The sequence below is a fragment of the Bombus pyrosoma genome, linkage group LG15 (genome assembly GCF_014825855.1).
Source record: "Bombus pyrosoma isolate SC7728 linkage group LG15, ASM1482585v1, whole genome shotgun sequence".
In the NCBI taxonomy this organism is placed as follows: Eukaryota; Metazoa; Arthropoda; class Insecta; order Hymenoptera; family Apidae; genus Bombus; species Bombus pyrosoma.
Window position 1 is genome coordinate 3977719 of NC_057784.1, and position 27827 is coordinate 4005545.

Below are 27827 nucleotides of genomic sequence, written 5' to 3' on the forward strand. Positions count from 1 at the left end.
GTTTTCAACTAGCTTGTGTTACAGATGCTGCGGATACAAGACTCTACTTTCGTCTGTTCCTAGACTTACTCTCGACACGTTTTTTATCTGCGCGTTTCCTCGATAGTCTCTGGCGTAAAAATGATTGGTATCGCATTATATAGTAAACTGTATTTTTCTAAAGAACAATTCGAATGTGTATAGAATGAGAATTAACGTTGAAGATTAAAGGAATAATTAAAGTAACGCTTACCAATAGCGATACAGCAGCCACAATGATAAAAGCGGCTGCGTACCAGTGGTCAATTATCCAACGACGGAACGTGGCTAGACTTTCGTCGGATAAGAGAAGCTTCCTTAAGGTTGCTAAAGGACCACTTGGATCGACCTGTAAAACAGTTCGTAGATAAAAAGTATCCTATCATTGGCAGATAAAGTCTGTATTTACCGCGACGAAGCATCTAAATAGAGAAAGTCAAAATTCGATTTAATCTACTTTGGAATTATTGCTCGAAATAAAAATCTGGAATCCCTATAAATATAAGGAAGTATTGATACAATGAGAACATGAAATCTTCCGAAGATAGAACTTGAAAAATGTTCTATTTTCAGTTTGCTACCACAGCGTAATAAACGTATTTTCATATCCTGTATCATAGAAAAAAGAGACAAGATTTGCCATAATATAAAGAGCGAGTATATACGAGTAAGCGTTTGTCTATTTATATCTCGGCCACTACGATAAACTCGCCATATGATAAAATGTCACATGATCGCACCTCTCGACATTTTTGGAAGACGTCACAGTATCCGTTATAATCATTGCACGGTGTTCCAGGCTTCGAGAACATGTCCGGAATGTCGTAGGGTGGAGAGTTCCAATCAAAAGACGACCTACACGCGTAACATCGATCATCGATATATATTTATTTTTAACATTATAAAAAAATATAAGCGCAGAGAAAAATGCGGTTCATAACGTACAAGCAGGGTTGATTTTCTCCGGGTAGACGACAACATAGTTCGCAGGCTTTCGTCGGCGGATCATTTGGCCCGGGAATGCACTGGCAAGATTCCAATCCGTATGCAAGGCATATACTACCGGTGCACTCCTATGAAACAAGGAAAAAGGTAAACGATGCATATGCGGAAAAATATTTCTCCGTCATTGTCTGGATTTCACGCTCACCCCCATAAAACACACAAATTCGCGATTGCAGATCGTCTTGTTGGGCTTGTTGATGGAAGGAGGACAATACGGTGATCGACCGTCGCAGAAGCTTGCGTCGCGACATCCGTTGTCGTCTCTGCACTTGTCTCCGAATCTTAAATTGCACTCTGCAGTGCAACATGGACCCTGAAAGATGATAACACGCTTTCAATTGCTTTTTGAATTGAAATTCTTTTGCTTTCAATTAATTATTAATTAATTAATTTGCTTTTCACGAATGAGAAGATCCTCGAGGTGATATGGAAAGAATATGACAAGTCTGTTTGAAACGTATGTTGTAACATATCGTATCCTGCGTTTACGTACTTGACTAGGGCTACAAATGGAACCCGGTGTGAGCGTACAGGGTGTCTCGCCTGCTGGCGGATAACGACGTTGGGGAAAACAACACGAATCCCTGCAATCTTCTTCCCATCCGCAGTCGCACTCTTCACCCTCTTCGATGACACCATTGCCGCATAATGACACTTGCGGCTCTGGAAACACATACACAGTTTCCTTAGTTTCTCTCTAAACGTGTACACAAATGCGCATATTAGGTTCGGCAATAGGTTCGTTCGCTTTTGCTTGAAAGACTACGAAGCGTCATATTTGCTTTATCATTTACATTATCCGTAAAAAAATTCGACAACTCTCATCTCTACATTTTCTAAAAATAAATATCTACATCGGTGAAAGGTGAACGAACTTATTGCTCAACCCAATATATACACTGTCATAAGTATTAGGACTTATTCGTCGCATTTGTCAAAAAAATCGAGCAAATTTTATTCTATCTAATATCTTACGTTATAAGACACATAGGGCGTATTGGAAATCACAACGAATTTATTTTATAGGAAATTTTTATCACGATAAACGCAGAATAACAGTCTTTTTCGCGCAAATTGCTAGCAGATTGATTCGATCGTCGATACGATACGAATGAAATGACAGATCTATAATAAAACGATAGCAGTGAAAGGTATTCAATTTATATTAAATATCGCGTGTCCTAATATCTATGACGGACCGTTTATGCTCTAAGTTTCCAGTCCTTACGAAGGATATAGTGAAAGCGGGGATCCGCGGAACGACTTTATCGCTGGAGGGAACTGTACTTAAAAGTTTCGACTATTATTCAGGATAGATATATTCGGTGGAAATATTACTACGTTAAATAACTTTCGATTGGAGGAGCGCGCAACTATAATGGACGGGTACATTCCGCGAATATTCGATATTCGACAGGGGACATAAAAGTAACGAGCCAGAGACTGACCAGTAAAGCAACCCTTCGGAGAACGAGCTTTGCTATTCAAAACTGGGTTTATGGCACTCAAGCTACATGGGCTGAAACGATTATTGTTTCGCTTGTCGCCGCTGGTAGCACGAGCGAACATAATGAAGTTTCCATCCTCTCCGCCGGGCGTGCATTGTTCCGGATCGTGCTGAAACAAAGTAAAGTGGCGCCTGGTGTTACGCGCGTATCGACATCGACAGTCCTAGAAAAACGAGCAGAACCGTCAAACTCGTCTCTCCTCTTTCTCTTTCTATGCGCCTTGCTTGGCACGAAAAACGTATTAACATTACGAAGCGGTCGTGATATCTCATCTAGAAGCAAGAACGAGACCGTGTATGCGTACGTATATGGAGCAAGTAAATTCAAAGCAGCCTACCGGTGAGCCGAAGTTGTGACCGATCTCGTGGGCCAAAGTGACGTGAGAAACGGCGGGTGGTACGTGCTTGCCGTAATTCAGCAAAGTCACTATTCCGGTGTTCAGCGACTTCATACTGCCACGATAGTGCTGCAAAGTTTATAGTACATTTTGTAGATTTCAAGGCGTTCGATGTTCGTTTCGAGAGGAGGCGGGAGTGAGTTTCGGATTTCCGAGTCTCGAGGCTTCCTCGATGAAAGAAACGAAAGGACGGAGAGTTGACCGATAGCCGATTTCTATTTCATCCTTCGTGTTTGGAATTGTATGATCTCTATTCTTTATTGTCATTTTTGCTTCGGATATTTTCGAAGAAATCTTAAAATTCATCCGAATTTTGGTCATTTTTGCGAAATAGTTTACCGTATCGGTAACGATCTATGAACTCAACAACGTCCTCGCAATAGCCTCTGGGTCTAAAGTACAAATAAAACGATAATAAAAATTCTAATAACCTGGTAATATGGTGTCCCTTCCTTACTGCCTATTTTATAAATTTTCCACTGTATACAACGAGCATAATATTTTTTGGAATAATTTGTAGTTACGCTATATTACGATATATCGTTACGATTATATATATATATATATATATATATATATATATATATTGCAATATCTTTTTAATTCACTGTAGCAACAAGCTTACCCCGTTCTTTTCGCAGACTCCACCAGCGTTTTTCAGATCACCGGTCCAAGCTAGTCCAAGCGTTCCCATCTCGAAATCCCGATACGTGAACATGTAAGCTAAGCAGAACGCGTCGTAATCCTCTTCTGCAATGAACAAGACGAACCGAGGGATTTGCAATCGTTCGGGTGATCGATCGGATGTTTCTTTCGCCGCAAACAACAACCGGCTGCCGTTATGCGAAGTATCGTTAGAAGGAAGATTTATTTACCGGAGAAGAGCTCCAGATACTTTTCCACGCCGTAGTTGCCTGGGAATCGATAATTGGGATCTCTCAACGCGTCCTCGCTGTGAACTTTCACACGTTTTATCATGAAGCTGATGTTGTCAGGTCTGCCGTCCTGGTTGAAATCTAGCAACAGCAACGTATTCTCCTTGGATGTCTGGAGTCGGGACGAGGTACATACGTATATTGTTCGCGGACAGTGCATACACAACGTTGGCGAATATTTTATGATCGTAGTTTCTTGTGAAACTGACTCGCAACAAACTTACTTCACTCGGTACTTAATTGCGAAATTGAACTACTATTGTTAACGAAATTTTACAAGTCACGCGCCTTAATAAATTCCATTGCGTAACGCTAACAAGTTTGATATTGAAACAGAGAACTACGGGTTACGGTTACAAGAGTTACAGTTGATAGTTCTGTTCAACATAAAATCGTTGATTACGTTTGTTACCTGTTAATCGACCGATATTACCGATTAGTAAACGACTATCGTGCAAGAGAGATCAGTTTGGAAAATGCCCCTATGTACCGATTGCGTATAACTAATTATGTATAATTGGTGAGATTTTTATCACGATAACGAACATTCGAATTCTCCAAGGTCCGAGGTTTCCATCTCTAAGGTTCTTCAAGATCTTAATCATTTTCTAATAATCAGTTTGTCAGACTCTCCATAGTCTCTTTCGTAAGTGTGCTAATCCTTATAAACGTTCTAAGAATATCGGTTCCAGGCACTGATACTAAGAAAATTGCTGAACTTCCATCGCGCTATAAGGAGTGCGAGAAACGAGTAAGAAATTTACCAGTGTGCTTATAAATGGAGTTGACCCTTTGCACGTGTCTCGTCATCACCTCGATGCAAGCCTCCTCCGTGCCGTATCTCGCGAAAAACTGATGATCCGCTTGCAGGTACAGCATACAGGTAGTTTTTCGTGGATCCACAGTGGCACGTTTGTGCAAATGCCTAGCGATACGATCACCGTCGCTGCTTCTAAAAAGGAGAAAAGCGGCGAGTCGCGAATTTCTTACGGGACCCGGATAAGCGCGGCTTATCCTTTTTTCGCAGCGGTTCGCTCGAGACCGACTTCCGTTTCGTGATTTTTGTGATTTTACTCAAAACGAAACGTTACACGATACGAAACGAAATGGACCGCGTTACGAGAAGGGGCGAGTCGCGCTCAAACAATTTTCTCCGACCATTTTCTCTCTCGCATCCGACACTCACGTTTCCATACGTGCTGCGCTCTTATCTCTGTCCAAGGTCAAAACTCGTGCACCGTTTTCCTTCGAGTAGAGAGCTTGCCTCTCGCCGAGCAGAGGTTCGTAAAGCGTCCGAGAGTCGTTCCCATAATCATGTTCGCCCCTGAAAAAGTAAAGATACGGTATAACGATATGCGCATGGCGTGCGGACGTGATCATTGCTTTCGTTGCACGCGGAAGCTGCTGGTACAAGGAGCAAGGAAATTATGGTAATTATTCGGAACAGCGTACACCTCACTGATTTCGGTGAAGTATGTTGTCAAGCTTGATACTGCGAGTAAACTTCTTTCTATGTAGAGAAACCCGTACGAAATCGTATACTTCAGTTTCCAGGGTTCTACAACTTCTTAATTTATGAAACACAAGTTATGTAATCAATATCGTATTTATTAAATGCCTTCATAATGAATATAAAGTAACTGGAATGATACAAGACGTAAGGAATTTATGGTAATTATTCGAGATAGCGTGCACCTCGCTGATTTCGACGAAATACGTTGTCGCTATTGCGAGTAACTTTTTCCTATGTATGAAATCGTATACTCGAGGTTCTAGATCTCTATAAATCTTCGGAATTTACGAAGCAAATTGTGCAATTAAAAGCGTATTTATTAAATGCCTTCGTGATGAGTAACAGACAATTGAAATGGAATTCAAGAGTTGAAATATAGTATTCAAATTAACGATCGTTTTTGGTCCATGGATTTCTCTTTTTATCTATCGTAATTTTATCCTATGGTATCGTTGAAAATTATTTACAACCAGTACAGTTGTCGTGTGTCCGTCAATCGCGTCTTTACTCAAGCGACTTTTATTATTATCGTTTCTTCTAAACGCTTCGTCCGTTTTATTTTCATTGTACGTTAATCTTTAATTGCTTCTAAGTTTATGAACAGTGGCGCTTAGTAGAAAATGTTCTTCTATACTTTCGACTCGCCTTTTTCACGTGGAATCGTCGTCTTGCCGATTTTGCCATGTTTGCTGGCCCTGTAATTTCCTTACACGTTTGTACACAAGATAGTTGGCAAGGACCGCGATTTAGCTCGCGCTTAATTACCAACGATTCGTCCGGGAATGTTTGAAGATCCGCGGTTTAAAGCTCGTTACATCTACGTGGCGAGGCCCTGCACGTATGCCGGCGAATAATGCGTCGGAGAAATTGGTAACGAAATTAACGCGAGGAAGGTGCAGCCCGTGTTCCGAGTTGATAAACCTCAGACGGCGCAGACGTTCGAGCAACGGAGCTGTCTCTCGTTAGATCCATTTTCATCCTCGGTTAACGTAACGCGATTTGCCCGGGCTGTTTTAGAGGCGTTATCCTGTTACATTAACGAGCGAACGCCTATGTAGCGACGAGGCCTGGCAATCTGCTCGTCCTTCCATCGCTACGCGTTACTACGATTCCTTTAAAGTCTAAGATTACGGTTACAGGTTTCAATTCTTCGAAGCAATCCGTATATTTGTTTCTCGTTATGCTAGAAACGTTTACAGATGCTGAATATAATAAATGTAAATTAAAAAGGAAGAAGAAAAAAGAAAGAAGGAAACGTATCTTCTGTTCGTCCTTATTTTTCTTTCAGTAAGGGAGAATAGTTTATTTGTTAAGTATCCGAATTACGTTTTTCTTTCGGTCGTTATGGACACATAACGTAATTTCTCAATCGTTGAAACGTATCTCGTATCTTCTACGTGAAACATTTACGTAAAATATCAAAAGTTTTTCGCACTCATATAGAAGACTCCGTTACATTTGCTTACTTCTGTTACACTTTATTACGTTGCTTAAGCTTTTGCACGAACTGCGAATGTTTCACGTTGCAAAGTCAAGTTTGTACAAAGCGTACGTTCTTCTTGTACTCTGTGCAAGCTGTAAAGATATATGCTTGTGAGGCGTAATTCTTTTACACGGAGTTGCGTTTTAAAACGTGATTAAGACTGAAACGTTAAAGAGGAAGTCTTGTAACCCTATAGGGGTGGTAATAAACTACCACTACTACGTTCAAAGTTTCCTCTGCTTATTAAAATAAGTGTAAGATCGGAGTATAAAAATTCAAGGGTCGTAACAGGGTTAATTGATCTACGACGTCTACAAAAAGTATCTTCGCGCTATTACATACTAATTAATTAGTTCCAGGTACATTGAATTTCGTATCATTTAATAGTACTCTCGTATGACTGCGAACATTCGATACCGTGAAAATGAAACGTTGATAGAAGTTGATAGAAAGAACGCTTCTAATATTATCGAAGATGCTACATGGATGATTCGTTTTCTAACACACAGTGGAAATCATCAGAATGCGTTGGAAGACACTCACCTTTCCGTGAAATCGTGAGTAGCAGATTGATGCAACTGATGACTGGCGCAAGGTAACGATCTACGTGGCGTTAATACATCCGAGGCGCGATAAGCTATGCTGTGATACGTCGGAGATGTGTCTTCTTCCTTGTTCAAGTATCTATTTGTTGGCTCGATGTAGTATTCCTCGAATCCAGTAACGACCGTGCCATCGAAAAGGCCATCCTCTGTCACGATTCCTTGCACCATAGCATTGTCGTCCTCTGCAAATTATCATTTTCAAATGAGAAACTGCGTTGTAACGCAAACACGTATACAGTCGAGTATACCAAAAGGAATATTGGCACAGACAGAATTTTCCTACAAAGTATATCTATAATGTATATATATATATATTTTCTATAAAACGTAAAATCAATCGATAAATTGTCAAAAAGTGGTCACGATCTCTTTGTCTCCTATGAAGCTCGTATTGCGGCATACCCTGTATATTCGCAAAAGAATCTCTCTGTATATTTCTGGAGAGGATTTTTAAAAGTAGAACTTGAAAAGTATCGATGACTAAAATGGCTCGACGATCGCCAATTGAAATATTCGTATTCGTCGACTTGATTATCCGTGAAACTGATTGAAATACATTGTTTAACAATGTTCTAGCGACCATTTAGGCATATGATACATGCAGCAATGTACACGCATGTATGGTACATGATTGCAATAAATATCTTGTAATTTTTAAATATATATTACATATATATATATTTTTATATAAATTTTCATCTACAAATTTCTCCCAAATGTGATCAATATAGTCGCGACAGTCGTGTCTCATCAGCGGCAATGAAATTTCAAAATGTTTCATATAATGCATAGAATATGAAGATAAAATGTGTCCATGACGAGTGTCGGAATGGTCTCGCGAGCCAGTGTACGTTCATAAAGATACGAATTTGCATAAATATCCGCATATAGCGCATCCCATTAATATTATGATTTACAAGTGGCAATTCTCTTGCAGTTTCGAAACGGCCTGTATCAGGTGAACGATTCGCCTCTGGAGGTGGCGATCGAGAGAATTTATCGAGAGATAGATCGACGTTTTTACCGTTCCACTGCAACGAACTGGCTGCGGTGGCTCGCGTTATTGACGTAATATCGTTTCTTTCCCGGCAAAATATCGCGACGTTTTGGCGAAAATAAGCAGCACACTGGGGAATTTGTTGCCCGTGAGAGTAAAAATATTTTTTACCGCGTCATTTCCCGCCTCCCCACGCACGCGCAGACAAAACACTTCTGAGCTACCCTCGCAAATCGGTTCGTACGAGAATAGAAAAAAGAAAAATTTATTACGTCTCCATAGCCAGGAAAATTCGCAACGAATTAATTGAATACCGGTACTTCCGTGGCAGGATGAGAGATCGTTTTATCCCCTTAATTCGATTCGAGATTGCAATAATATTTACGATGTAATAACTCTTGGTAGAACCGTGAAAGAAGCGATTGCTTGGGAACGAGTGAAAATTGTGAAAAGCTTTTCCTTTGTACAAAGCTTTCGTTTTGTGAAAATCGACTTTGAAGCTGTGAGCGGTATGCGCGCACTCGTCACGGCTTGCTTTATCAATGAAGCGTACACTCGATGATTTTCAGAGTAATCTTCTCGAGAACACGCTATATTTTTCTCCCAATATTTCTGTGTATTTCCTTTATTACTTTCGTTCAAACTGGCTGACTGATATCGTTTTTTGTTTTTTTTTTTTTTTGCCAAACCCTTTTTACGATTCTCTACTAACCCTTGAACAGGGCGGCACGATAGATCTGTTCTGATTTACGTAGATACATCATATTTTTCATTATTATTAATATCGTTCGCAAGTTTTAATATTTATTGTCATTGTTACTATTATTGCTCTTAAATCATTATCGATTTATCGTCGCATAAATTTTATACTATTATCGTTCTATCAAATTATTATTAGTCCATTCACGTTTTCGTAAAAGAGCACATAAAATGTTACTACAGCAAAAGTGCATTTTCATGCAAAGTCCATTTATATAATCAACTGACGACTTTTTCATCCGATTTCTCTATAAAAATTTGGATATACGAATCTTTATACTCTTTATACAAATTTTATAGTGTTTTTCCTTTGTAATATCTTCATAACACTCGTAGACCAGCGAAACCGCGAACATTCACAAGTCTGCTACTCGAGTTAATAAATTGAAAAGTTTATTTTTTACTGTTTCGATAATCGCACAAAGGTAAAAAGTCTCTTTAGTTGACTAGGAGACTTTGTTTTATCGCTATAAAATACCATATTCGGCTCGCGTGACAATAATAATCCAACCACCTTTGGGTGAGGGTTGATAGTTTTGCCTGTGACAGTTAGGGATTGGCCTAATGCACGCACACTGACCATCCCGAGACTATTACGGGCTTACGTGTTTCGTTAATAAATGCATCGTAAAAAATATATGTACGTAAGGAAAAAATTGTAACACGTTTTAGAATATATTAAATAATTTTTGGCCATATTGCGAAAACGACTCTCGACAAATTTTCCAACCTTTTAGATAATAACGCATTCTAATACTAGTCAGCAGCTGGATTCACAACATGATGGGATCGGTAACATAAAAAATGATTTACTTATATCCGGACTTATTACCAAGCAAAGAAACCTTTTTTCTTACCAGAACTTTTAATTATTAACAATTAGATGCACGTAGTTCTTCCGCGATATAATTACACATATACACTTATAAGAATTAAATAAAATAAATATTTTGTTTGAGAAAAACGAAATAAATGGGACAGAAATAGAAAACGATAGAGCATTCTTTAATCTAGAGAAAGATATCTAGAGAAAATGATCGTCTCTACTAGTCCTTCAAACGATGAATTCTAAAATATCTACATTTGTATCTTATTTTTACTTTTTTTTTTAAAAAACCTTAGAACAATATATGTAGAGAATGAATTTACGAGAAAGAAACAAGTAGGCATTTTCTGGAAGGATTTCGTCAATTTTGTTAAACTGTTAGGTTAATATGGAAAGACAACGTACTCGAACAAACTATGCATATGTATACGTTCGCACGCGTAATCGCACGTAATCAGCTCGCACGGAAATCGAGCGAATCGCCTTCTATTTAGATTCAGGCAACTCGGGATAACTTCGTTTCGCGTCTCGAGTCTCGAGGTTCGTCGACGGCCCTGCTGCTTCCGGGTGGAACGATAGATTTCCGCGGCAAACTCTCGAATCGAAAATTGTCTCGCTGCGAGCGGAGACGGCGAGACAAAGCGAGCGAGAGCCACCGACGAGGAAGGAAGAAAGTAGGGTAGAGCTATCTATTTCCGTCATAGCCGTCGTCTTCGTCGAGAATTACACCGTTTCGACGATTTCATAATTTCCGGACGCGCGCGCTTCCAACCCTCCCCCGGTTTCTGTAAGAAGGAAAAACTGGGTCGACGAACTTTTACCGTCGCCGATAGAAACGCTGCCGATCTCGTTGGCTGGGATTTTCAATCGCCTGGGAATCTTTAATCGCGTAAAGGAAGGATGAAAAATGAAAGTCCAAGGAGAAAGAGGGGCGAGATTTTGAAAAAAAAAGAAAGAAAAAAAACAGAAGTCGAAATAGAAGCGGCAAGCAGCTCGCGGTGCACCCTACACTTGACATAATTCACCGTAATTGGTTGCCGCTCGTTTCTTCTTCTTCTCTTTTTTACCACCGACCTTCTCTCCGCGTTTTCTCGCTGCGAAGCAATTACGCGGGCGTTCTTCATAATTAATCGAATGATACACGGCCGCGGTACCGTTTAATTTAGCATTTTTCACCGGACGGGCAACCCCTGTGAAACTACGAAAAGAGAACGAAAGCAAGAGAGTTCTATCGGCGGAAGTTGAGTCGGTTAATTGTCGATTACACAAAAGCCCCGAATTTCATAGCCCTTCCTTTTTCCACCCTCTTTCCTCGTTCAACTTCCTCTGCGGGATCGAGGGGACGGTGGAAAGAACGAACGAATCATTCAAAGGTTTTTCCTTGCAATTAAGTGTTTTAAATCCCTCGACGGGAATCCGGGATAGGTAAATTCACCCCTCATGCTAATCGATACCCCTCGAACAAAGGAAACGATTGAACAAAGGGTTCTCCGGCTCAAACGATCTAGCTCCTGATGCGGAACTACGACCGGATGAAATTACCATTTAAGCGAGAATCGAAAATTCCTCCTTGAATGTCGGCAATTGAGCGAGAAAAGAGGTAAAAGGGGAGGAAAGGGGATGCTCATTAGCTCCCGATACATCCGGAAAAATTCCCCTCCGAGCCTCGAGTGTAGTCACGCGCTCTCTAACGCAGTTCCACTTTATTTTTGTTTTCCTACTAATAGAGCTTCACCTGCTATTTAATATTTAATTCTGATTAACCAATCATTGTATAGTTTGCTTTATACTATAGAATTTGGTCGACAATGTTATCGCGATATCAATCTCTCCTGCGCGTCCGGTCTTTTGCAGGATGCCGATTTATTTGTATATCCAATACATGGACAATACGTGGCTTAATAATGTTAATTAAACCTAAATCAAACCAATCCATTCTGTTAATCCAACTCTTGACAATCTACACGACTGATAAAACGCGTAATCTAGCGTCTGCAAGTATCACCGATTTTAATAATTCTTTGATGATCATTCGAAAGGGTCAGCCTAACTTTTTGAAAGCGTTAACCGCATATTAAAGCATATTAAAGATATATATGAATTTTATATGATCTTATTATTGCGCACCTGGTTTGAACGATCCTCGCACAGTGTCGTACCTCGGCCGATCTCTTATCTTTTATCTCTTATACAAGGCAGTCGATCAACTGATTGCTTCTCTGTATGTTCTCCAGATGCTCAATTTTCATATTCCTGCGCGTTTCCTTAGAAGTCATAATTTTTTCAGGTTGGAAACACACCGAACTTTCGTGAGGTGAAAATGACTGCTTCAATCGGATTTGTCAATTTGCAAACCATTTTCGCGATGTACTCGGCTTCTTTAATAATTCCCTTTCATCGTTCACACGATCTTTTACCTCTGCGTCATTTAACTAGTAACATAAGCTTGATATATGCTCAACTTTACTTTACGTTATATATTTATACGATGCTTAACGTTGAGTTTCAATTAAATCGTATTATAAACTTAACCTTACTCCCTATTTTATCGTAATTGTTAACGCTTTTCTCTCTAATTGCCAATTGTCATTTCCTACTCTGCAACAACCATATCGATCCGCCGATACTATAATGAACATTTTATTGTTTTTATTATTATTAGTATATGCATAAGTGGAAAAATAATGATCTCCGCGGCTTAAACCTAGTATTTTCCGATTTCATTCGAAACTGCCGTACGTTACGAGAGAAGTCAGAAATTCGGCGTGTCTCGAAACGAAGTTCAGCGTAAAAAGCGACACAGCGATGGAACCTGTGTGCCTGGCCCGTTTTTCCCCGCTTTATATCGAACTTTAGCCAACGCGCGCGCGATTCCATCGGCGAAATCCATTTAAAACGAACGTGCCGCGCACGAAATGGTTTATGAAACGATACAGTTAAGTCTTGCAAGTTTTCCAGTCCCCTGTAGTTGGTCTGATCGTCGGTTTACGCACAGTCGATACCAGTGTTTCCACGGAAAATAACAGACCGTGGCCGTGGACACGCGATCTAAAAGCCTGGCGGCAGGGGAAAAGATAACGAGAGATAGAGACAGAGGGAAGGGCGCGTAAAAGGGAGACCGATATCGAGCTTAACAAAGAATACGGTTCGCCGTTTAATTTGCTTTGTATCGCGGTACCTGGTCGATATGCGTGTGGACACTACGGACTGGTAACGATGTCGCTGATGGGATGTCCTGTTCTTTGTTACGTACAAGCGAGTCACGAAAGTATTTGAACACTTGCTATCCGTAGGAAACTTTCGAAATTGTAGAAATGTCGCAATGTGACACGCGACTGTCATGCTTATCCTGTTAAATTTTAGATTCTGAACTTTCACGACGATTAGATGGCACATCTGCGATTCTTCGAATTTCAGTCGCGTTCGTGGTGGCAGTAGTTTCACATTGTTCCGACGTTCCGTGAACATCCGAGGTCGCTTCCTCGGAAGCTCGCCGAAAATTTCTGCCCTGACGACGACGCGCACACGTTAAAAAATTGAAACGCCACACGAAAGAGAAGATTCTTTAAAATTGCGTGCAATGTATTTACGAAATCGAAGATATTTATTGAGGAAAAGAAAAAGATTTAGAAAAGTAGTACGACGATATCGGACGTTTCATATGCTCTAGAATCTGGTAAAAAAGGGAATATCTGCTATTAAAAAGCTTCATTGGTAAGTAATTCGAATTTATAATGCGTTTATGACTCTGCAATCACGTAAGAGTTGCTTATTAACGATATTTACCATCAGTTTTTCATTTATCATTAATATGTCAATTCTAATGAAATTACGACAGATCTATCGGTAGAGATATAAAAGTGTTTAATAGAACATAAATAATCAACACGAAACAGCATAAATAATCTTCTCTGAATACATTAATATCATTAATGAAGTAAATCGTCGGCTACGCCAATAAATACTTTTATACTGCTCAGTAGAGATGTATGTTTGCAAACAAAAATCCTGTAATTCCTATGTAAATTTCTCGGATCGTGTGGAAGTTGGCTACTAAAACCGCAATGCCGGTGTCTCATTACGGTTCTAATAAAACCTCGAAACGTATTTACCAAAGTTTTTACAATAAGCGTCCAAACACTGTCCCGTTTCGCAGTGAGCTAAAAAGTTGTCGGGAAAGGTGTCGAATAAAAAAGCACGAGTTACCAAGTGTCAGCGAGTATGAAAGTCAAATAAATTCACCTTCGACGAACTTAGACGACGCGTGAGAAGTCTTAAAATCCCGGGCATAAGTCTTCGCAATTCAATTACATCGGCTTACGTTACGCAAAAACTTCTTCAAGATTCGCGGCTTACAATGGCGAGCTAAACGAAGGAATCAACAGAGGCACTGTGTAAGCTTTTCATCCTTGATCTTACGTCGGTGGATCACGATCGGAGGACACGTTCGTGCATTTACTCCCGGGAAGAACGACACACGAGCGCGTTCGAATCGACGGTGGATCGTATCTAGGACCTTCTTTTTACCGCAGCTTCGAAAATGACGGAAGAAGGGTGGCGAATGGTCTCCGGAGACAAGAAGGAAATCAAAGAGTCCCACGTCGTCCAATTCCGTTCCTTCGTTCGATTTTTGTTTCAAACGAGCGGACGAAGGCTGGCTAATTCGATCCAATTTCGCGCGGCTGCTTAACCGTCAACGTGGATTCCCCTCGGACGAGTTTCAACGTAATCGACGCGCGATTCGATGACGTTGCCGATGCAAGATGTACCTTCGGTGCTGCCGTGCTCGACGAAATGGGAAAACGGTGGTTGGTTAGACTGGACGATTCGAGGGAAAGAAGTAAACGACGAAACAAACGAGTTCTTGCGGGCGTAGTTATGCGCACAGTGGGCGTAGAAAGCATTCGTACGCTCGTTTGAAACGGAATAATAAAAACGGATAAAGAAGTTGTAGAAAATTGTCTTCACGTTCTTTTCTTAGCGATCTCGACCGATTACGTTTTTTTTTCTTTTCGAAATTCTTTCTACGCGTCACTCGGTAAACCGATCCTTCTGATTTCTCGAGGAAGTCGTTTGGTTCAATTTTAAAAAAAGTTATTTTGTTCTAAAAGAACGTACGATAATATCTTCTACACTCGCTGTATCATGGTTCGTGCAAAGTATCTGATAGATATTATCCGCGTACAGCGCGGACAGAGAAATTAATATACTACGCTCTAATAGATGTTATCGTAATTTATGTTAATGCGTGTTAATACGTACTGGGAGAAGGAGAATGAGGAAAGTAGAGAAAGGAGGATGAGAATAATAAGACCAAAGAGAGCACTGTGCGTAGAGATCAGAGATCGTACAGATCAGAGGGTGGCATGAGTAACGTGCGAAGGGATGAGTGTTTGTAAAGAATATTGCAAACCAAGTCCATTCTATGGTTCTCTGGAATTACCATAAGTATCTATTTACATCTTTGACTGCCACGCCGAAATCACGTGTTTCGCTCAGGACGCCACGGGAGTATTTTTATTATTCAAAGCACATAATGGAAAAATAATAATAAATAGATGATGTAAGACAACGTTCTTCCCCAATGGACCGTTTATCTTATTGATGGTCACGGGTGACCACCGTGGCGCCTTGGTAACAGCTGATAGCGACGTATTATAACGAGGCTTCGTTTATTTCAACAAAACATTCGCATTCGTTATTTCGTCGTGAGCAAAACGTGCAGAATATATCGTTGAAACGTGTAAAAGATATTAGTAAACGGTATTTGCTCGTTCTATATATAGTAGAAAGGTATGTGCACATTTCCAACTTCAATTATACGATTATAAAGCAGCATTTACGATTATTTTCCGAGTTGTGTTTATAATAATATTCGTAGATTACCCCTCAAAGATATGGATGCAAACACAGTGCACCGTTAGATGCAAGATTTGTTCTCATTTTTTTTCCTGATGTTCTAATAAAAATGTTTAATCGTTCAATGGGGCACTTTTTAGTTCAAAGTATCTTCTATCTGTCGTTTATATTCAAAATGCCCTAACTGTCAATTTTCATTCGATTTTTACAATTGTAAGAAGTTCAAGCGCTCCGGTTACCAATGACCACCGTGGCAGTCAAATGTTGAATCGATATACACATTTTTCTTTTGTCGAAACTCGTATATCATTCTCTTGGCTCTTCTCTGTATATAATTTTGACGTCGAATTGATTGACGCATCTATCGGATTGATACCGAATGTGATACAACGCAGAACCGATCATTGACGCGTCTAACGAATTCAAAAATCGGTCAGAACATTCTATAAGGAAGGAGAAGTACAGTGGCGTAAGAAATGCGTCGTCCATCTGTGGTGTTATCAGAAATCTGCTTTTCATTTGTGCGACGCAACGTATTGAATTTGAAAATTGCTGTATCATGAAAGACGAAATATATGACTTATCAGAAGCGTGTTTTCCATCTGTGATTTTCGACTGTCCGATTTTCCTTGCGTATACGCGCTTCCATTGAAATTGAAACGATAGCTTCTTTTCCAAGGAGCAGGCTGTTTCCATTCACGCGAATTCTCGTCCATTGTAACCTAAGGAGCACAGGGGCGAAAAAGAACGAGAAATCAACGTTGAAAGCGTAGAATATTAGATTAAAATCGCGCCACTCCCTAGCCTTCTCTCCTTCGAATTCTCTAAAAAGAATTCAGTCTCTCGTGGGACGCGTTAAGAGTTCTGTCTCGCGTGAAATTATTTTCAAGCGTAGCCAGAGAGTGAGCGCAGGGCAAATGATGCGGAAAAATGTCTAACTAAATATTGCATCGAGTTAAAAAGGAATCGGTAAGAGAAACAACAGGCGAACGACGATGGAGAGTCTCTATCCTCGCGTTTAAAAGAAACCAGCGAAATTTGCTCGCAAATCTAATACGTAATACAAACAATAAGGTATCTGCTTGTCTCTGGCGCGAGAAGCGAATTCGAGAGCGCTTGGCTGGCGTTGTTTCACCGCTGAAAGTGCAAGATAAACGATAATATTGTGCAACGGCGCATAATCAGCGAGAGAACAGGGACGAAAAGAATAGAGAAAGAGACAGAGAGAGATATAGAGAGTCTTGCAGGATGCAGCGGGTGAACAACGAGGGAACAAACCGAGGGAACTGTTTCAAGGATGACTAGTCGAATCGGACATCCTTAGAAAAGTTTTATCATAGTCTACGTCGGCGTTGGTCGTCGACGATACGAACGTGATACGTTGTTGTTTCGTGTACACAGAAACGAATGTCCTTTCTCTTTTTCTCACTCTGTGCACGGTGTCTGTGAAATCACGGGTATTTGTAGTCTCTGGTCATCGGATTGAGATCATAGTTTCACTTTCTCACTACGATGTGTCACATGCACGTACAATGTCAGATCGATGCAAAAATTGTCTTTGCCCGTTGTACACAGTGACTCGAGAAAGTATTCGAACGTTTACCGCAGAAAATCGTTCTCAATATATTGTGTGTCTCGTACCAAGCTTTCTGAGATTTCGTTTACGCATAGTAACGACTATCGTGATTGTAGCAGTAAAATTTGAAACCAATTTGAAAATTAATACAAGAAATTTATCGGAAACATACACTCAATGAAAAATAAATACACAGCATGAACGCTAGTCTTAAACGTGCAATTGGCGTTAAAGACGCGTTCCACTAAATATCGTGGCTTACCGATACAACGATCCATTGACTATTCAAATACTCGCGTGATCCTTAGCTTGTATAACAAATATTTTGCAACTGCCACATATATTTCCAGATCTGTTTCCAATTTTAGCCGTGTCTCGTTGTAGTAGCAATGAAATTTCAAAATTTTTCCGTACGATTATACGATACGTAAAAGTTTCGTGAGAGCATAAAATTTGAGTTGTATAAAAAGTCGTTTTTTATTTTACATTTTCCACCTATCTTTTCACCAAGAGTCAGCCCTTGCTCGCTTACGCGACTGCAGAGACACCCTGTATATCTTCCTTTTCCTCTCTTCCCTCCGTCGAGTGTCTGCAATTCCACACCATATCGCCTGGCTACGTTTGCTCGCGTTAAAATCAGCTGCAAACTCTTCCCGTCTCATAATTGACCTATTTCTCGTGGACGAGGCCTCGGTGCGATATTCCACTTCGTGGCGGCCAAGTAACTCCGACGTCGACGCGAATGTAATTCGCTCCGATTCGAAGATAGAGAAGGTGGCGGAAAGAATCAGCGAGGATCCTTTTTCTTCCTCACTGGTCGGTGTTCTGTGTCGCGGATCGACCAAATCCCAATGAGGATCCATCTAGTTTAATTCGAATAGAGTGGAGGAACGTTGGTACGAAGAATGGAAGGATTTTGCGTTCGATCGGAGAAGTAACGCGAGGGTTCTGTATATTTGCTGGAAAATAAATAATTACAGCCACAAATTCGTCGTCGTCGGATTAATTTACGTACATTTAATTAAATGGCAGATGTTTACTCATATATGAGAACCTTGAATGTTTTGGAACGTGTAGAACACTCATGGGAACACAGTGATTAAGTTTAACAAACACCTTTTTTCGTTAAATATATATCGTCGCTTGGACGAACTGACTAAAAATGTCATGGCAAATTACTCGATGATTTGCAAAACACCACAGATTCACGATTTTACAAACAAGAAAGCTACTTATCACGAGAAAAGTGATTATCTAATAATTAAAAAAAAAAAACCACGTTCACGAGAAAAATCAACAACATCGATAACGTATTGAAAAAGATAAGAAATCTTATTTTCTCGAAGTATCGGCTGTCGATCTTGTGCAGTTACGGAATTCACGGCTTCGATTATATGAACGAATATGACGAATGTTTTGTTACGAAAAATTGAAATGTTGTTATCGAGATTATTATTGAACGGCAATTGCAAATTCTAGTGTAACTCTCTCGTTTTCCCGGAAAAGGACAAACGCGAAAAAGGATCGTTTTCGTTACGAGCCCTTCAATCGTTCGCCATTTTTAAACGAATTCTCTGTTTCATATTTATCGTATTTGTAACTACTAATTAATTTTTTCCAAATAACTTAATTTATCATATTTTCATTTTTATATCCTATTGTATTTTACAACGAATCTCGTTGTTTTAAATTCAACTTTCAAAGAACCGTATTACCTGACGGATAATTCGACGTTTTATTTATAATCAGATAATTTATGTAATTGCCTTGATTGGCGTATAACGAGACGCAAATTTCATAGACATTTCGATAACCCTGATCGATAGTGAATTCCAATTCCGTCACGACTTTATATTTAATTCGTAATTGCTGGCCAAACGGAAATCGAGTAGTTTGAAAAGACACGGATTTATCCTAAATAAGGGTTTGGTGCTCATTCGGAAAGCTTGCCTCGGAACAGCTGTAAGGAATTCTAGCGTCGAAGGAATAATCGATCCCTCCCCTTTGATTAAATTCGACAGAAATTCGTTATTACAGTTCCGGTTCGAGCGCGAGCCCCGAAGAACAGCAGGCCTTTAATTAAATCGTCCTAGACGTCGGTGTTCGCTGCCAGCAGGTCGTCCGTAAACTCCGCGGAAAAAGAATAATCATCCTCCTTTCTTCTTCAATTAAGAGCTCTTGGAGGAAATATTCTACTTCTAGGGGCTAAATACGAATTATTGGAATCCGGTGTAATTTCATTTCATTCAGCCTCGAAGACGCGACTCGGTCAAACCTTCGCAGTCTGGTCGAGGAACGGGACGAAGCGAAGCACAGAGCAAAGAAAAAGTAAAAAAAGAGAAGCAGGAAAAAAAAGATGGAAAAATGGGAAGTTGAAGATAGAAAGAAAAAGAGGCTAAATAGTATAATAGGCGTGGAATGGAGAAAGTAGAAATACTGATTATGGCAATGGAGGAGCGAAAGGAGTGAGCAACGCGCGACGAAAAGGAAACCGAAGGACGAAAGAGGATGAGCGAGGGAGGGGCGCGTAACCGGAGAAGCTTTCACGGGGGCAACCGGCCGCTTTTACGGAGAGAAGCTCTGGCGCTCGTTAGTGGGAAAATCCAATTTAGTCGGGGAACGGTTAGCGGGAGCGATCCGCACGCGGAATCGCGAAAACTCGAACAATACGCGTCGCGCGACCTCCTGCACCCCCGCGTGTGACAAACACCTGACGTCCGCCTGTTGCCAGACACACAGCGAGAATATGCTCAACGAACTTGTTTTATTGATTAACAATCGAATTACGCCCAATCGTCCGGTACATTGATTTGATTCATCGTTCTATACCGTTTTCACGCGCCTCTCGTCTATCTTTTGAAATCGTCCGTCCCCCGTTTCGCTCTTTTCATCTATGTCCTATCCTTTCCTGTGTTTCACGCTCGCGATTCTTTTTAATTAGTCATAACCCACGGGATGGGCTTTAATTAATTTGATCGTGCCGCGTATCGCCGATATGGGCCACGCTCCTATCCTTTGTTCCGTGTAATTAACGAGCCTGGAAAAAAGTAATCGTCGCGCGAGTTCCGCTTCCGTGCGTCTTAGCAACCAGACGGATAATTTTATTTCTCAGGCAATCTGAGAAGAGACACGTTCTCGTGTTCGACATCGTAAGAATTTTCGTAAGACCGGATGTGAAGTCCGCGCGCACAGCGGATTATTCAATTTGGACGTGAATCGCGTTAACGGCGTAACGCCAATTATTTATCACCGCCGTGATAATTAATGCATAGCCGTTAATGAAGGCTCGTGGCCTGCGTGCAAGGCACAGACCGCTGACAACGTTTCCAAACCTCGACCGCTCGCAACAAATCGAAAATTCGTAATCGAGAGTCAGTCCCTGCAATGTTGTTCTCGTTTGTTCATTAACTATTCGATTGCGTTGAGCGTTACGTTGCTTTAAATTACAATATATCGTGGTCGCTTCTGATACTCTGTTTTGTGGATCGTTGATCATTTTGTTAGAATTGCGTGCGCATATTATGTGCTCGCGGAGTTAAACAAATTTGTTCTCGCTGCACGAAGATTTTTCACTTGGCTCGGTCTTTTCACTTTTACATATTATCATAGTATCTACATGTACGGAGTGTTTTGCTACTGAGCTTAAAGAACAGAAATAAGGAAAATGTCGTTCATACAGAGGTTCGTTCGTTAATGGGTTATTAAATAAAAAAAATTATTGTAATAAAAATACAAAAAGCTAATTCTTCGTACGATAAAGAATAGAGCCAGATTGGTGATGTAAGTTGAAAACTACAAGAATGCGGTGATGTTACGACCACTGTTTTCTAAATTTACCTTAGAATTTATTATTATTCGTGTCACTTGTTTGCGACAAGCGAACTTATGGAGATAAAACATTCGTCCTTTGAGAATTGAAATAATTCCTAATATGATGGAATTAAGAAACTAATTAACTAAGAAAAATGGGCCTGTTCAGGTTGGTTTCCAAGAGGTTCGTATCTCAGATGTATACATATAAATTAATAAGGATTTTCTATAAAGTCATTTCTCAATTAATGATCGCTTCCCTTCTCTGGAAGCTAGTCAGAGACCGAACGAACGAGATATCAACTGAACAAAAAATCAATGAGAATGGAAACGAGCAGTCGTAACGACATGTTTCAGAACGACGGCTGCCATCCTTAAATCCTGGCTTAATTAGCCAAAGTACCGACGCGTTAAGTACACATTTTATCTCTGCCATTTTGTTCCTGTAATTTGTAATCCTCGAGTGTGAAAATCTGCGAAGCGAGAAGCATCGCGTCGGTTATGAATACGTCGAGCAGTATACTGGCTAGCAGCCAGGAGACCTCGCCCGCAAACTCCATCGAACTCATCCTTCGTCGATGAGATGATGGCTGATTTAGGCGTTTGGGGATTAATCGACTAATCGAAAATAAAAAGTAAATTGCTCGTGCAAGAAATCTTATTATCGTCGTTTAGAAGGCAAGAATATCAGCCATGTTTTAGAAGACGATAATTATCCTTAGATTATAGTAAATAATATTAATAATAATAATGATAAATCATATAAACTTGCGTAAATTGTAAATGATAATAGCTGGTTAATTGTAGCTATTCAAATATGATTATATTTTAATTTGAATTTAGATCTTTTAGGAAGAGTATATTTCGCTAGGAAATCAATTTGAAATAGAAAATTATTAATAATTTGACGATTTGGGGAATGTGGCCAACAGTTTCTGGCTTTTGAAGATTTCGAACGAAATATTTTTATACAGAGGATACAGAAACTGATTAACGTGAATCTGTATTTTACTGACTCGGTTACGGCCCTCTTTATCTTTCAATTTTGCTCATTTTGACGGACAAGACAGATTTCTAATAAATATAAAATTATATCACGAGTAATCACGCACTTTTCCATAGTTTCTTTATAGCTGAGATATTTTTTAACACGAAAGAAATGGAATTAAGTGGCAAGTGACTCGGTGCAACAGAGTTAATAGACTTGCAGATTTTTACGTGAATTCATACGTTTCCAAATACACCGAAAGAAATGGAACCTAAGTGGAGATTTATTTCAACCTCTAAATATTATAACGATCTTGTTATTTTTTTTATTTTCAGCAGATTGACGGCATACGAAGAACATGACAAATCTATCTCTATTGATTTTCTTACTTTGATACCATTTGATGGCTAAAATAACATAATACAATAATTTAATTTCTTAATTATAATAATATAACAGAGAAGAACTTGTTAGGTTCGAGGCTACGAGATACGAACTTCTGCAAATAATCAAGAATATATTCGATATTATAATAACATATATTCTCAAGATCAGAAGTCCCATAGCAAGCAATAGTTACGTACTCGCCAAATGCCACGAATAAAGCGACAGTTTCAGTAGCGCGGTTCTGATTATTAAGTTTTCTGATTACTCGTATCCTATTCTCTTTCTCTGCGGTTTTCATATTTAACCAGTTAACTGCGTTTGACGTGTATACTCGTCGTCGCTTGTATTTATTTACGCACTCCATGAGCTAATCCCATGAGATATTTCTAGAGCCAAGTTCCACGGTTAACTGACTATACAGACAGAATCAATATTTCTAAATGATAATCTATTTGACTCAGCCTATTCGCGACACTCGAAAATAGACTGTTTGCAGGTTGATGACCGAAGTGAGACGAGTCGTTGATTAAAACGTCGTCGCTCGACGAATCTAAGGATACAGAGGCGAACATTTCCGGTAGGAAAGAACGCGTTGCTCTGGAAGATTGGCTCGGCTGGAATTTTCTAAGTGACTTGCCACGCATCATCCGACGTTCTCCATTATCGTAGCACGCCAATCGGCCGTTTCCGGCCGGCGCAATTACACACGGGTACACCGTCAATTAGGCAAGTTTAATTGGTAATCGGATTATCAGTGATACCGGTTATCCTGCGCCGTTGCGCCAACCGATGCGTCCCGTGCCCCATTCTAACACACGACCACCCAAACACATCTACGTACATGTGCATAGTCGAATCGAAAAGTCAAGTTAATTTAATCATTGTATCGTTGGAACAATTACCGCGCGTCCTGATCGTTTTCGCAGCGTGACAAACGCGCATTGTAACGGTTATTATGCTTGCAATCGTTTCATCTCTTCCGTAGCTTCCAATTACGAAGATATCGATACGATTATCTGCATCGTTCTATGGGCCGGGGTCGATTATAATTTCGTACACGCGACCTCTCCTCTCGGCTTTTACGGTCTGCCATTATTTATTTGTCATCGTACGCCTCCTTATTACATCGATCGTTGGACGAGCAGTGAATGAAACGCACGGCCAGTGTTAATTCACTTGGATCACGAAAGTAAATCGAACGCTTACCGTCGAAAGTTTCTGCGAATATATTAGGTGCGTTAAAGAAAGCTGGAAATTTGATTGGCATTCTAACGAGTAAATTGCAATGAATTTTTATAGTCATAGTATGAACGTAATTAAAGAAGCTGAAGCTAAATGATAATTTAGTTCGTCCATTAAATAATATAATAAATATTATAATAAGTACTCTATTTTGCATATTTTCTACAATTGTTCATATTACACGCATTCTGTGGACTTCTTCATTCTGATATTTCGCGTGTACGAAAACTGCATAAACATTCGCAGTCTGAATTAAACAGAGATCGTTGCATATCTACTCGTTCCACGGCCGATCGTGCCACGATTGTAGGGATACTGTACTTCTTCGATAATAGATTGTTAAGTAAGAACAAGGAAGAGAGTCTGTAGGCAATCACGGAGCAATTCTTCCACGTAAGCGATACGTAAAATCGATGCGTTCAAGCTGTTTAACGAGCACCATTAGCATCGAGCCAGCGCGACCGGAGGAACAATGCCAGGTGAATTATTTCGCCGGAGCAACTCGCAAGTTCCGTAGTCGAAAGAGTATGCGTCTCATAATTCCGCTTGCTACACGGATACGCAAAGTTTTCATCGTAATCACGTCGCGAGTGTTCCCCGCGCGCAATTGTTAGTTGAAGTATGCTGGCACATCGAGGTAGAGCCTTAAGCTTGGCCCGGACCCCAGTCACGGAAATTTATTCCATTGTCGTATAACGCTGCGGAAGAACCCGGAGGAAGCTAGTAGAACCCGGAGGAAGGAACTCTTTTTCGAGTTCGCGTACGCGAGTTTGTACCGCGCGACTGATAAGGAATGAAAGTAATTGGAAACCGTCGAGTTTGCGAAATACAGTCGACGACAAAAATAAGTTGTGCAACAATGGACTTACGAATTACGAAGTTTCATTAAATACAGCTTGTTTACACAACGATGCAAATTTGTTTCAACAAAGTTTCAATTACCCATTTATTGAATGATCTACGATACGTACCACGATGACGCATGGTGGTGGACAAGGGATTTTAAAATTCCTTTAAAATTCGCACTTTACGTTACTACGTTACATTAGCATTAACATTTTTGTACTAGACATGTTTTACCATGTTCGTAATATAATTGTCTGTTTCATATCTATTCGCAATTTAATTGTTCCTGTCGATTATATCGCTCTTATCCTTTAAACTTTCCTTTGTCTTTCACTGTACTCGTATGAAACAGGTAATTCGTACACTTATCGTAGAAAGCTTTTACGTTTGTTATCGCGCACATTTCACAAAACATTCAGAAATTATTCATCAGCGCTGTTACGAGATCTGACTGTCACGGTTGTGTCGGTAAAATTTGAAAGCAATTTGAAAATGTATATAGAAATTCATAAAATATGTTCTTAGAAAGTGTCGATAAGGATACGAATACTTTCGCGAGCCCGTGTATATGACATTAGTATACTAGCTCGAGTAAACTTCATCGATACATACTTCCGCTGTCTGTTCGCTTCTTTTTGTTCCCGACTGTAAAACGGAATAAGGTGGATTTTGTAGAAATTTGCGTGTACGAAGGAGACTAACGATATAGAAGTTGGAAATTTGGTTAACTTGGCTAGTGGACGAGCACGGTGCCCGATGAAGTCTCGCATACACAAGAATATGGGAATATCGGAGAGCTATCTGATTCCAACGAGCGTTCCAGTAGCGAGAGGAACTCGAGTAAGTAGATACGTGTACCGACGAAAAGCGTACGAAGCCCGCAATATAATTTCGTGCAACGAATGAGTTCGAACTGGTCTAACCGCAACCTCGCCACCGCTCGAAACTTGATCGTGCACAACGCCGTTGACGTCGATGCAGCCATGTCGCGATCAACGTTTCTCTTCGAGCTGCTCCAACTTCAACCTACAGCCGTCGTTATTCCTTCAATAATCGCTTCGTTGAGCGATCGTGCGAGTTGCGGAAAATTTTCCACGCGTAACTTGTTGAACCTATACGGCCGTTCGTCGGCCTACGAAAACGCAAAACATGCCGCGCGAACCTTTCGCGTTTCAAGCTTTTAATTGACTGCAGAGCTTTTAAATCATAATACAGAGCGTTTCACAACGCGCGGAGCCCATTTCAGCGGTGAACAGGGGACACAAAAGCGGTGGAAAATGTTCGCGTAAACACGTGTCCTATTTGATCTTGTTTCAAAGCTATAGACACTTTTGTGTTTCAGTAGCCCGCAACTGCTTACCCATGTATGTAAAAGGTACGCTGGCTTTTGCAGCCGCCTTATCAAAGAACTTCGCAATCTTTCAAAAATTCCGCGCGTATGTCGAATAATACAGGGGGTAGTCATTTCGAGCACCTTCTACGAGGGTAAGCCGTTACGGATTACTGGAACACAGAGGTGGCTCCAACTTCGAAACAAGATCAAATGGAACACGTGTTCATACGAACTTCTTTCATTGTTTTCGCGTCCCCTGTCCATTGCTGAAGCGAGTATCGCGTATGATGAAACAGCCTGTATAATGTGCTAAATATGCCGCGAATATTCATGCAACTTCACATTTTTGCGAATATAATTTAAAAAATTATAATTAAGTTATAATTAAAATTATGATCAAGAAATGAGAATTAATAAAAAGAACACATTATACGCATTGTCTGCACTTTTGCAGATCCAAATTTTCCATAAATGTATGAAAATTCGTAGTCTAATGGTCAGGTATTTCTTTTTTCGCTTTGTTTGTTAACCAACGAGGGTTCCTTTGTGTGACTATGTAACGCAGGATTCGTAATAAAGCTCTGCCGGATTTAAAAGGCAACAGTTACGCCTCCCGACGCTCGAGCGTAAAAATGCAGGCCCTAGCATGGCGTTTTCCGTTTCCAGGAGTAAGGCAACTCAATTACGGCGATCCCTCGCGTGGTCTTATCCAACGCTGTACGCAACAACTATAATTATACGATGGCCAGATCCGCGTCGAGTTAGCGAATAATATCGCGGAGGAAACGCGCGCGCGTTGCGCCGTTCCGCTTCGAACGATCGCAATCGCAACGTTCGAGATAAATGGCGAGAACGTGCCGTAGATGAGAAAAGAAGACTGTTGAAACATACGTAAATGATTCGTGGAAAATTGACACGACATCAATCAGTGAAAAATTAGGAAAGGTGTCTCAAACTTTACCGATGTAATCACCATAGTCGTATCTTATCACTAGACTGCGGATTTTAGGGACGTTCAAGAATGCAAACATTCACAATTTGCATATAATATCCGATGTATCCAAAATAGAATACAGTGAAGTCTCGGTTAACGAAATTCGTTTCGAGGTGCTTCGAACTTCACCATAACTTCACTTTTTATCGAAATTTTAGCACGAAAAGTACGAAAGTGTGAATAGTCAGATATCCTGAAAGCGATTAATCAAATCGATCAAACGACGAATTAAACCTAAATATGCAATATTACATTATCAAAAATTACCTATAATTTTATTATAGAATTTATGAACACGAATAAATCTGTTCGTATTATCCGAGGTAGATTTCCGGTCCACATCATCTCAGATAACAAAAAAGAGGTTCTACCGTGCTTATTATAATATTTAGTGGATGAACTAAATAGTCATGGACATTGAATTTCTTCAGTTATGTCTATAGAAATATAAAACATGCGCAGAGTATTTATTATTAGACCGAGGAGTTTTACGCATTTATGAAGCGTTTGAAGATGCAAGCGTGCACAGAATGCGCACAGCATTGAAGAAATATATAAAACATCGAAAATATAGTACTCCTTAAAATATTATCCCTTTTGTAGCAAGGGATGGTTTACCTCTTGAATAAAGAAATAAGTAAATTTTTTCACGAGAGATCATCTCGTGTTCAGTCGCATCACGATTGCGAAAACACCCTATATAAATGGAAAAGCAAGGACTTGGAAAGGCAGCTGCATTTGAAATT

The 27827-nt window shown here is 40.1% G+C and overlaps 1 protein-coding gene across 3 annotated transcripts in view; it reads right to left on the reverse strand.

Annotated features, from left to right (window-relative positions):
* Window positions 1–27827, reverse strand: part of LOC122575766 (disintegrin and metalloproteinase domain-containing protein 10-like) — a 56480-nt gene that overhangs the window by 4976 nt on the left and 23677 nt on the right. The window contains exons 1-13 of one of the 3 annotated variants that reach the window (XM_043745156.1): window positions 12174–12337; window positions 7403–7646; window positions 5050–5187; window positions 4628–4815; window positions 3804–3944; window positions 3554–3678; window positions 2869–2997; window positions 2472–2640; window positions 1517–1686; window positions 1169–1336; window positions 964–1091; window positions 759–873; window positions 233–367 (exon numbers count right to left, since the gene is read on the reverse strand). In XM_043745156.1, coding sequence (XP_043601091.1) covers window positions 233–367; window positions 759–873; window positions 964–1091; window positions 1169–1336; window positions 1517–1686; window positions 2472–2640; window positions 2869–2997; window positions 3554–3678; window positions 3804–3944; window positions 4628–4815; window positions 5050–5187; window positions 7403–7632 — 1836 coding nt within the window. In that variant the 5' untranslated portion in view covers window positions 7633–7646; window positions 12174–12337. Of the gene's footprint in view, window positions 1–69; window positions 110–232; window positions 368–758; window positions 874–963; window positions 1092–1168; window positions 1337–1516; window positions 1687–2471; window positions 2641–2868; window positions 2998–3553; window positions 3679–3803; window positions 3945–4627; window positions 4816–5049; window positions 5188–7402; window positions 7647–12173; window positions 12338–27827 lie in introns of those variants that run through there. The other 2 variants (XM_043745157.1, XM_043745155.1) reach the window with 2 other exon arrangements.